This window comes from Panulirus ornatus, chromosome 37 (genome assembly GCF_036320965.1).
Source record: "Panulirus ornatus isolate Po-2019 chromosome 37, ASM3632096v1, whole genome shotgun sequence".
Taxonomy (NCBI): Eukaryota; Metazoa; Arthropoda; class Malacostraca; order Decapoda; family Palinuridae; genus Panulirus; species Panulirus ornatus.
This window is the reverse complement of record NC_092260.1, coordinates 22,799,699-22,811,872: the sequence shown is the minus strand read 5'-3', so window position 1 is coordinate 22,811,872 and position 12,174 is coordinate 22,799,699. Positions and strand designations below refer to the sequence as shown.

The following is a 12,174-nucleotide window of genomic DNA, read 5'->3' as shown; positions in this document are numbered from 1 at the left end:
TTGTTTGTCTCTCTCATACAGGACAATCTGGACAGAGCATTGGAGGTTTTCTGTTTGGTCATTAATGTCTAGGCTAAGGCAAAGATCTTGGCTTACAGATATTAAAACTAAGGTACCACTTTTGCCCTACAGTTATTTAGACAACAACACTGATGATAGCTCATAGTTAATGAAACAGACATCTGCTGTTGCATCACAAAAGCTAAAACAACAGTTGGTGGTTCATAAATGGGCCAAGGCACAGTTGTTAGGTTGCATCTTTTGATGCAAAATTGTTAACATTAAGGCACATTGCATTCATAGTACCACACAGGTTTTGCTGGTGATATTAACTATAACTTGGACTAACAAAAGCTCACTCCAACAAAAGAGATTAGAAATGAAATTGATTTTAGGCTTTTGGTACTACATTCCAGATGCATCACCATGTGTGTGTGCGTGTGTGAGAAACAACAGCAAGATTTTCGGAATTATATATCATTTTCTTATGGAGAGTCAACAGTGGTATCTGTTTGTCTTGATTGTGCACTTCCATGGGAATAACAGGATACATATACATGTATGTTCACATATGCATATATGTACGATATTATTGACAACCTTCTATGACAAGATATATTCCTTTGACAACAGTTCTGTCAAGTAGAACTAAATTGTGTTGACCAAATGCCCCATTAGGATAGAGACTTTCAGAAATATTCTAAAGCACATACACTGTTAATGATCCACATGTATGTGGTTTACATGTGTTGTACTGGTACAGTGTACTTTTAGAGCTTAAGTATCAGTTAATGAACAGGTAGCCCTACCTCTATCATCAACTTTATTACTAAAAGTGTATGTTGGAGCCTAAGTCGTCCTTTCAGTTAAAGCATATTCTCATCATTTTCAGATATGAAATTTATCAGCCTTTCATTCAGGTGCCAAATTGTTGTGCAAATATATTATCAGTGAGTTATACCTTTCATGGTTATATCACTCTCATTGATTTCTGAACGCTGGAAGAACTTCATGATAAACTTTTAAACTAGTGTTCCTTTCATTATTATCCAGAGTTTCATTTCTGTAACAGTATTATGATTGAACTGTTTTTGACAGTTATTGAATAATATTCCTCTATTCTTAATGTAAAGGAGAGGCAGCTGTCAATTAATTTATGAGGGAGAAGATTATTGACTTCATTATGATGTTGATAAATCAACTCTGTTGGTTACTGCAAGATGTGACTAGTAAATGGATTCTGTTAAAAGTAAATTCATGATTCAAGAACATTCACCAAGACTACTGATGTAGTCAACATCACTGTTCATTTTCCTTCAGTACACCCTGTTCAAAATTGGTTGTGGTTGAATCAGCATTCATGAGACACTTATGAAGACTGTGCTCTCCCTTTGAAATACAGCAGCATATCACAACATGAACTTTAAGGCCTCCAATAGGTACCAGAAAATCCCCACTTATTTCACAATGGCTTGGTTAAACATTAATGGACATGTCAAAGTTTGGCTGTGAGCAGCTACCTCTCACAAACTATCTGAATTTACAGTTCCTAAGAAATTCATATTTCATTCATATACTCTGTATAGTCATAGGCACTTGTTCATCATAGCTTATAATTATTCTGGACTATCAATACCAGAGTAAGTAATGCACAAACATGAATTCATGATTGTACCATCACACAAAACTACCTATATATAGTATATTAGTTTGTATATATATACATATTTCTTTTTTCATATATATTTGCCATTTACCGCATTAGCGAGGTAGCGTTAAGAACAGAGGATGTAGCCTTAGAGGGAATATCCTCACATGGCCCCCTTCTCTGTTCCTTCTTTTGGAAAATTAAAAGAAAAAAACAGGAGGAAAGGATTTCCAGCCACCCACTTCCTCCCCCTTTTAGTTGCCTTCTATGACATGTAGGGAATACGTGGGAAGCATTCTTTCTCCCCTATCCCCAGGGATAATATACACAATGTATATATATATATATATATATATATATATATATATATATATATATATATATATATATATATATATATCTGAGGTGCCAACTCCAGTGTTCATGGACTCTTCCTGCCTCAGGTAAAAACAAACACCAAAAAGCAGGAAGTTACTTATGAGGACCTTCCCACTTCAAAGGAACACACCTTACCCTGTTCCCACAAAGAGCATTACTTTGAAGTTACATGAGCTCCATTAAGGGTTCTAGGGTTACATAACTAACTAACTATAAGTGTTCCTAGATTCAACTTGCAAGTGGTAACACCAGAGTCAGAGAGTCATCTTTGATAATGTTGTACCATCATCAGATAGGAACAAGTACTGCATTGCTGAGGACCTTCTTGATCCACAGGATCCTGTCCTACCTTGCTCCTATGTGGAGCAAAATGTTGTAGATGCAAGAGCTCCATAAAAGGGCTCTTGAGGTTGTATGACTGACTGTATGTGAATATACAGATACAGTACTTGTATGATTTTCTGTATATCATTCAACCCTAAGACCCATTTTACAGGGCTCCTGGAACTTTAAAAAAGTTGCACTACAGTCAGTAGCTGGAAAAGATGGACTCCTTTAGAGTATGGAGATTTTGACGAGATGGTGCTCCTTTTCATCTGATAATGATGATATGTTCTCATGAAAAGTGACCTTTCACTCATCATGTAACCTCATGCATGTGTACTCTGATAACACCTATAGTATTATGTGTATACATATCTTTATATTTACTTCGTCCAACCAAAAACCGTCACCATGGTACGCCTGCAGATCTTAGGAAGCCAACCATGTCCCCCAGGCACGACTATAGGTCAAGGAATGTAGTGAAAATTTGCTTAAGTCCTTGTGAGGTGAGTGTAGAACAATATAGTACATGTTCAGTGTCTTCAGGTTTGAAGTTGCATGCTACGCATGAGGGGTCTTAAGATATCTTGAATTAGTGTACATGATCTTGTAAAGATGAGCGATGTTCAGAGCATGCACAAATAAGTGCAACTTTTATATGTCTGGAGAGTGTGGATACATATGGCAGTATATTTGGTTAGTTGATATCGATTGAATTGGGGAGGCAGTTGTTTTGTGCTTGGGTGTGTATATGTTTTATCAGTGTTATGTTTGTTGTGGATGTTGATGTACGAAGCAGGGTTAAGATTTTTACTGCATTTCTACATGGGGTTTGGAGCAGTTTGGATGGGAAGGGTATAATACTGTTGCAAAGAATTGATTGCCAAACATACTGAGGTGTATTAGGTTGGTCTTTGTTTTGTTTTGAAGGTGATGAGTGTTTTTGGTTGATAGACAAACATTGATTGTTTTGAGTGCTCTGTTTTGTGTGGTTTGCAACTTTGTTTTATTTGCTTTTGACAAAGAAGGTAAGGCATAGTTTAGGATGGAGCATATGAAATGTTTGTACATGGTACTTAGTGATTCTTATTCTTGCCAAAGTCTGATACCAGGTAGTGTTCTGATGACTTTTAGAGCGTTTGTTGTTTTTGTGTTTTTTCAGGATGCAAAAAGTCATGTGTGATGCTCAGAATAGTTGATGGATAGAGAATTGTGGTTTGGTACATAAGATGGAGATTGAATGAGAGCAACTGAGAGCATTTCTTCATCTGTTCCTGGAACTATATTGCTAACACAGGACATGCGAACAAGTTTGAAAAACTATACATATATATTCCTGGGGATAGGAGAGGAAGAATATTGCCCATGTATTATCTACATGTCATAGAAGGTGACTGAAAGGGGTGGGAGTAAGTAGCTGGAAATCCTTCCTTCCTGTATAACTTTCCAAAAGAAGAAACAAAAATAGGAGCCAAGTGAGGAATTTTCCCTCCTAGGGTCAGTCATCTGTTCTTGATGCTACCTCACTCATAAGGGGAAAAGGAATGCATGTATGGAAGAAATATTTGTATGTGAAGGTGAAATTACAATTCAGTGGGTGTCCAGTTAATTTTATTTAACAAGTAATTTTTCAATGCATGTTAAATAAAATTATCTGAACTCCAACTGAATTGTGAACATGTATGACAAAAAAAAAAAAAAAAATATATATATATATATATATATATATATATATATATATATATATATATATATATATATATATTCCATCCCTGGGGATAGGGGATTAAGAATACTTCCCACGTATTCCCTGCGTGTCGTAGAAGGCGACTAAAAGGGGAGGGAGCGGGGGGCTGGAAATCCTCCCCTCTCTTTTTTTTTTTTTTTTTTCCAAAAGAAGGAACAGAGGGGGCCAGGTGAGGATATTCCAAAAAAGGCCCAGTCCTCTGTTCTTAATGCTACCTCGCTAACGCGGGAAATGGCAAATAGTTTAAAAGAAAAGATATATATATATATATATATATATATATATATATATATATATATATATATATATATATATATATATATACACACATACACCCACACACATCATCATCATCATCATCATCATCATCATCATCATACATAACCGTAAGAACCCTTTTGTGGGGCAGTTTTGAGGCAGTGTATTGTGTGAGTTTATAAACACAGAATATGACAGTGTGACTGACTGGAGTCTTTCTGAGTGTGATTGATTTATGATGAGTGATTTCTATGAGTGTTGTCCTTTTATTGTGGTCTCCCTTAACATTTCTACAGACTAGATCACCCAAGGAAGAAGCAGATTAGCTTTCATTATCAATGTGATTACACTTTTTAAACTAAAATCTCAACATACAGCCCTTATTTCTTCATCTGTTCCTGGCGCTACCTTGCTGACTTGGGAAATGATGAAAAGTACAGAAAAAGAAAAATTAATATATATATAAAGGACAGTCTTGGACGTTTATGGATAATTGCATTAAGGCACGCCATGGTGTAGTACTTATCTAATAATGAAAATATCTTACTATTCTTTCCTTCAGTAGTACCTCATCAGATACTGGTACAATAATAATGCACTGACATGAAAATATACCATTGTGATTTCTGTCAGTTGATAATATAGAACATATGGAAATGGCAAAAAAAAAGTGTTTTCTCAAATCTTCCTCTATAGCTCTATAATGACCAGATGTCACTTATCACAAAGAATGGAGACTACTTTTTCTGATCCTACAGCCCATATGTTACTCTGTTATGTTGATATATTGATTTGAGTTTTGCAAGAATGAATTATATCCAGGTAAAAGCACCTTTAACCCCATAGATAAAGAATGTGAAATGCTTGGCATGTACTTGATTGGCACTTTTGAGGAATATTTGTATGCAAAGTTTACTATAATACAGACCCATACTGACTGATTATCTTTTTTATGCATTGTAATATCATTCCAAGGAATCAAACTAAGATTCTAACCCTTAAATATATGATGTGGGATGTTCTTCACAGCTCACTGTTTTTGTGAGAACACAGAAACCAAAGGCTGTGGACATTCTCTTGTAGAAGTCATCACAGCAAAAATTCAGCTTCTGCTAAAGATGACTTTTTGCAGATGACGTTCCTGATTTGCTCTGATTTGCAAAAACATATATTAAAGGCTGATACAAGAAAGTTTATGTACAAAAATATGTTCATACACATTTAGGCAACCATCAATATCGGCACCATATCTTATCTTAAAGGATAGTGCAACCCCACCGGGAGCTATACACATCATCTGGATGGTCAGGTCCTATGCATTCCTTACTCTCAAACCTGTGCCTTTTTATGGATACCATTGTCTCTCTGATGCGTGATAGGTTAGAGGCTAAGAGAGTCCCATTCCTTGAGCGGGATGTCGATCTACGGTTGTCCCTCTCCTCCAAATTAACTTTCAGGGTTGAAGAACGTTTCTTTTCCTTTAAATCATTAGCCCCCATTTTTGCCTCATCATTTCCCTCCCTCATTCTAGGCTTGAAGAAAAGATCATCTTCAATATCATTGAAATGGACCTGCCTTACACTGGAATCCTCCTTGCCTGCCTGAATATCATTCTCACGTGTTTGGGAATGTCTTTGGGAGCCTTGAGGACCTTGACTAGACTCTGACCTGTTGTCGTTGAGGTCTTGGTATTCCAATGCCGAGAGGGAGCTGGCTCGCTTCTTCAGGGTTGAGGCAGCCAAAGTTCTTCGGTGATTCTGGGGAGCCCTACGACCTGAGAAAAAGGACAAGGCTTAGTTGGCACAGGTGAAAATGGAAAGTATGTAACCAACTACTGAACCCACTATCATACCCAAGAGTCTCTACCATACTAACACACTCAAATACTTCTAGTTTTTACCTCAGTGCAAGTTTGATTTTCATTTAATCAAACCTTGAAGGTATTCTCATAATATGTATGGATGCAAGTCTTTTAAGTCAGCATGGTTAAATAGGAAGAGTATTAGATAGGTTGGTCAAGAACATATATGATGATTCTTTTCAGTTGAATATACACAGAAAAGATAAAAACCACGAAGAGATCAAAATATGCATTGAGTATCATGCTTACAGTTAGAGGTATTTGCTTTGAGAATATCAAAGGAATGATTTTAAAACAACTGAAATGGACCTGTCTTGTATGTGAAAGTAGAGATGTAGATGAAAATGCTTGTGTCTCTTGATGAATCATTTTAGCATACTGAGAGAAAAATCGAGCATCTATACTTGTTTTGGAAGCTTAATTTCATTCTGGCACAGGACATAAGGTTATGTGTAAATGACTAATCCACCCATGTAAAAAGGAACAAAGTTAATAGATATGTAAATGGTATTTCTCTTCATAAAGAGTTCTGAGATCGTTTCATTCTTATAAATTAGCTGCTCTCTTCTGTGACTTTCATTTGACTTCTCATGAAATAGTATCTTAAGATCTTTTCCATTTTTCAAGGCTTTTAAATGTTTTTACATGAGCATTTAATTGCCATTTAAGCTGGTATGTTTTCTTCCTTAAATCCTGTTTCAAGCAAATTTTGCCAATATATTGTCTGCCTACTCACTCATTTCTTCCCTTCAAATACTCATCTCCAAACAAGCTTACTTTCAGTTTCCTTCTGTATGTGAGCAGCATGTTTATGACTATTTTACACTTCAATTCTAGTAATGAAAAATCTCCTTTGTTGCCTGTTCATTTGACTATACCTTGAGGCCCCTTCACTCTGTTCTTGGTTACACAGGCTAGCGTTGGACCAGATAAGGGCAAATCTTCATTTCCATCAGAACTTCTTTTTCCTTCATTCTCTGATGAAGAAATCACTGACGGCTTCACCTCTTTAGATGAGAGTCCTGGAAGCTGCACTCCCAAGTGTGGTGCTAGCCCTAGCAACTGCACTCCCCCTTTTGGTGAAGTCATCATCTGTACTTCTGCCTCTTGCTCTGATGTAACAGATATTGGTTCTACCGCTGAGGTCTGAGTTTCAGAAGACACTCCCACTCGGGCAGATTTACGAGATCGATGGGATTCCTGCAAGGTAGATGACATAGTTAGAAAATAACTAGAAAACACTCAGAAGCTCCCTCATATTTCTGACAGATTTCTTTTGGCATCTTTTTACACAAATGCACATGCACATACACATATGAATAGGTAAAAAATAGGTGATTACAGTAATTACACATGTGCACATACACACAGAGGCCCTAATGGATTAGTGATGTTGGCCATGAGTTGACACAGAGTTGGACCCAGCTGGGTTCAAATCCTAGACATGGCAGTCGGCTTACACCTAACCCAGGTGTTCATCATCCCCTTGGGTTTGGTCAATAAATGTGCATCTGGCTTAGGTTGGGTTGCATGTGCTTACACAAACATAGCAGGAAAGACATAGTACATGTATACAACACTAAGAGACAGACCAACATGAGTGTAAAAGTCTATCACTGTAACACACAAACAGTAATCACACACACACACACACACACACACACACAGAGGGGTAAAGAGATGGTACATATATACAAGATTAGGAGACAGGGCAACATGACTGTAAAACAATCCCCATAACACACAAACGGTAATCACGGACCTCCATGGTGTAGCATTTAGCATTGCTAACCATCATGCATGCATCGGCCGCCTGGGATAAAAATCACACTAGTTCGAATCCTAATTGTCGTAGCCGGTGCACAGTCCACCCACTTGTTCATCCTCCCATTCGGGCTGGGTGTGGATAGTTTGATGAAGATGCTAAGTTTGTAGAATTGGGAGTGCAGTAAGCAAAACAAAGGAAAAGCATAGTAGCTGGGAGACAGACCTTGAGCCACATAGCATCAAAGGTTGGGGGCTCAAGGTCTTCGAGGCATGCAACGGGTGTGTTGGGGCTGGAATAAGCACAGTCACCTCCTTTGAATCGGAATCGTGAGTAGAGATGATAGTTCGATATGAGGAAAGGGCTAGTGGGAGCATCATTAGGCAACTAGGTCTCAGAGAGAAGCAAGATCTTTTGGAAAGGTGCTGGACAGATTGTATTCAGCAGGAGAGAGGTTACTGGAGAGACCATGTTGGTATGTTGAATAGAAAAAGAGGTAAGTCTCGTTGGCAGTAGAGTCAGGTGGGAGCCTGGAAATTTTTAGAACCCCATGATGATGGGGAGGAGGGACCATAAGTTTGTTGGAATCTTTGATGATTACATTTAAAAGCGATTGTGCGCTCAGTAGATGGCAAGAGAACTTATGTACGGGTATTTGCGTGACTCTCCCGCCGCCAAAAGAAAAAAAAAAAGACCAAACGTGCTTGACCCATATTCTCTTCAGCATGGATGCAAGAGGAAACAAGTTCACAGCAAAGTTCAAGCTTCGAGTGATTGAACATGCAGACCAGATTAACGAATTTACATCAGCAAGGGAATTTAAGGTAACCAAAAAATATATTGGAGACTGGAGAGAGCTCTCTGCGCAACTTAAGCATATGCCGAAAAAAAAAAAAAAACAGAGGAAAGCGTAACACGTGGCCAAAGTTGGAAGTTGCGGTGGCAAAGTATGTCGGTGAAAACAGAATGGATATGGTGTTTCCCGAGGATCAGTTCGAATCTTTGCCCTGAAACTAGCAAAGGAAATTAGGCATCGCAGATTTTAGGGCGAGCCATGGTTGGGGCACAAGATTTATGAAATGATTTTGTACTGAGACGGAGAACAAAAATATCACATCGTCTTCCACAAGAACATGATGACATGGTTACTGAATTTCATAGGCTCATAATCAAACACCGGAAGAAGAACGCATACAGACTTTCGTGCATTGGAAACATGGATTTCAAACCTAACGAAACTATTACCCATGTATGGGTCGGCCCCGTAAATTTTTTTCCTAAAAATTTGATCTTAAAAACCCGAACTATACACAAGTATATATATATATATATATATATATATATATATATATATATATATATATATATATATATATATATATAAATGACCGTTATGGTCATTAACTCTCCAACTGGGATGGAGGAAAGTAGAATTCTCAAGTGTCCATACCTCTTTCTTCTTTTTCTTCCTCTCTTTGTTCGAACTGGGCATAATGTTCTCCCTGTTCTGCAGGTTTTCTTTCTTTTCCAGGTTTTCCTCTCTCCCTTTCTTCCCGCCGTCTTTTGAGGGCAACGAGGTCGATGTCGCAGGTCGATTGTTGTTTCGTATTTGATCTAGGGCAGACTGGAGCCTCCTGATCCAGTCTTTCATGTCCGGAAGGGTGTCCGCGGAAAAGAGGTGGCGACCCTGGGAAGGAAGGAAGAAAAGGAAATTAAGAATAACATGCAGTGATTTCACTCGTAAAAGAAAAACACACAACGAAATTTCTCCTTTTGGAATCTTAATCGTCTTTCAAACAAAACAAAACAAAATTTCATATTAAAAGAGAAGTTCGAGATTTCAATTCAGCTCTAAATAAAACAATACAAGACGTTAAGATGATACGAAACGTTTGTAGAAATATCGTATTCACAAATTAAATAGATGATATGAAGCACCCGTGGCTGAATAAATATCTGCTAAAATGTCTTATTTTCAGGTGAATAAATGATATGAAATACTCATATATTTATAGTGGGTGGTGAGGGGACAGCCTCGACTCGTAAATGCTTACATAACTGGTGCAGCAGAGAAGTGGGTCACGTGTGTATAAATTACAATACTATCAGCGGCCTGCTCACACATTCACCAGAAGGAATATGAAATAAAAAAGAGTTTAAGGAAATCTTTGGAGAATAGAAAACGATGTGACACAGAAAAGGTGGAGGAGGAGGAGGGTGGGTGGTGTTGTGATTGAGGCCGTGAGAGACCTTGGCGAAACGTATGTAATGAAGAATCAGTATATTTGGGAGTTTAAAATCTCTCTTCTCTCTCTCTCTCTCTCTCTCTCTCTCTCTCTCTCTCTCTCTCTCTCTCTCTCTCTCTCTCTCTCTCTCTCTCTCTCTCTCTCTCTCGTATTCTTTTCCTTATGTCCCGTCCAGTTCCCGCCACTACTTTTGTCACGAAAAGTTTATCTGAACATTTATTGTTTTTTCCTTTTTTTACTTTTTACTTTGGTCTTCACACGATAGGTTGGACATGGCTTCCTGTGATTAGCCCAGGTGGCTAATCATCGTTGATTGACAATGCTAATCATCGTTGACTGACAATCCTTCTCATATTGTGAGCCGCGAGCCGCGTTTTATTTGCCACAGATCAGTCGTTAAGAATACTCAAATCACCTCGTTCAACAACGGTCGAATCACTTGGCTTCACGTGAACCCATTGTCTTCGTTCCATCTTTAGAAGCTCCGTCAAGAAGCTCAAGAGTCAAATGAGTCGTTACATGTTCCTCTGTTTGTGTGTGTATGGTAATTACCGACCTGTACGCTGCCGGCTCGTTGGGTTGTTGACCCTTGGTCAGATCCTTCCCAGACCAATTGTGGTTAAGGAATTGGTTATATATATATATATATATATATATATATATATATATATATATATATATATATATATATATATATATATATATATATGGGTTAGGGTAATCCCCTCCTGGATTAAAAGAATTTATCATGGATCTGAGAAAGTGGCTACGACTAGATAGAGATAGAGAAACGAGAGAAAGAAGGAAAGTGAAAGAAGAGAGAGAGAGAGAGAGAGAGAGAGAGAGAGAGAGAGAGAGAGAGAGAGAGGAATGTTATGCAAACATGAGTGCGTGAGTTAGAGCAAGAAATGGGAAATAACTGACAGAAAACGTGAATGTGAAAGAAGTGAATGAGAGTGGAAGAAAACGAAGTACGGGTGGGGAACTGACAGTGTGATCGAGTGAAAGTTGATAAAAGTGCGACTTGTACAGGAGTGTGTCTCGGTGGGAGAGTACGCCAGAGGTAAAGTATCTCACGTAGTGAGAGTGTGATTAGGTGTGAGTGTATGACTGGGAGAAAGCCCGCGCAGCCGAGTGTGGAACTGGGTGAATTAGGGTGACAGAAGGCGATTCAGTATGTGTGTGTGTGTGTGTGTGTGTGTGTGTGTGTGTGTGAGAAATAGAGAGAGGGTTTGTGTATGTGTGTGTGTGTGTGTGTGTGTGTGTGTGTGTGTGTGTGTGTGTGTGTGAGTGTGTGTGTGTGTGTGTAAGTGTGTGTGTGTGTGTGTGTGTGTGTGTGTGTGTGTGTGTGTGTGTGTGTGTGTGTGTGTGTGTGTGTGAGGAGAAAGCAGTGCAAATGGAACGAGAGAGGGAGAGAGAGAGAGAGAGAGAGAGAGAGAGAGAGAGAGAGAGAGAGAGAGAGAGAGAGAGAGAGAGAGAGGGAAGGAAGGAGAAAGAGTAAAAAGCAGCAGGAGAGGAAAGCAGTCCTGCTGAACCGGTTCGGTCCAGCTTCTCTGCTGGACCCAAGCTTCGGTCCACCCTGGACCTCTAAGGTGGCAGTGAATGGACGGCTATTCAAGTTATTCATCAGCTATTCCCTAAGACGAGCGAATGGCGTTTTCTGATGATGAATTGGCTCGTGAAATTGCGCCCCCCCCCCCCTCCCCCTTTCCATTGTAGGTGTCAAAGAGTTCATTAGAAATCTCAACAGCCTTTTCGTAAGGTGATTAGAAAGCTCTGTGACCTATTAGGTGATTAGAAAACGTACTTATGCATTGGTTGATTAGAAAACTCGGTAACTTGTTGACTAGAAAACGTCGAAGATTGTTGATCAGAAAATTTAGAAACCAACTGATTAGAAAACTTAATAACTTGTTGATGAGGGAACTCTTTAAGATATCACTTAGC

The 12,174-nt window shown here is 38.6% G+C and overlaps 1 protein-coding gene across 10 annotated transcripts in view; it reads right to left on the bottom strand.

Moving 5' to 3' along the window:
- LOC139760589 (uncharacterized) overlaps positions 1 to 12,174 on the bottom strand; it is a 307,108-nt gene that overhangs the window by 23,450 nt on the left and 271,484 nt on the right. For all 10 annotated transcript variants that reach the window (XM_071683962.1, XM_071683963.1, XM_071683954.1 and 7 more), the window contains 3 exons: positions 9,432 to 9,668; positions 7,095 to 7,416; positions 6,024 to 6,129 (listed from right to left, as the gene is read on the bottom strand). In XM_071683962.1, coding sequence (XP_071540063.1) covers positions 6,024 to 6,129; positions 7,095 to 7,416; positions 9,432 to 9,668 — 665 coding nt within the window. The remainder of the gene's footprint in view (positions 1 to 6,023; positions 6,130 to 7,094; positions 7,417 to 9,431; positions 9,669 to 12,174) is intronic.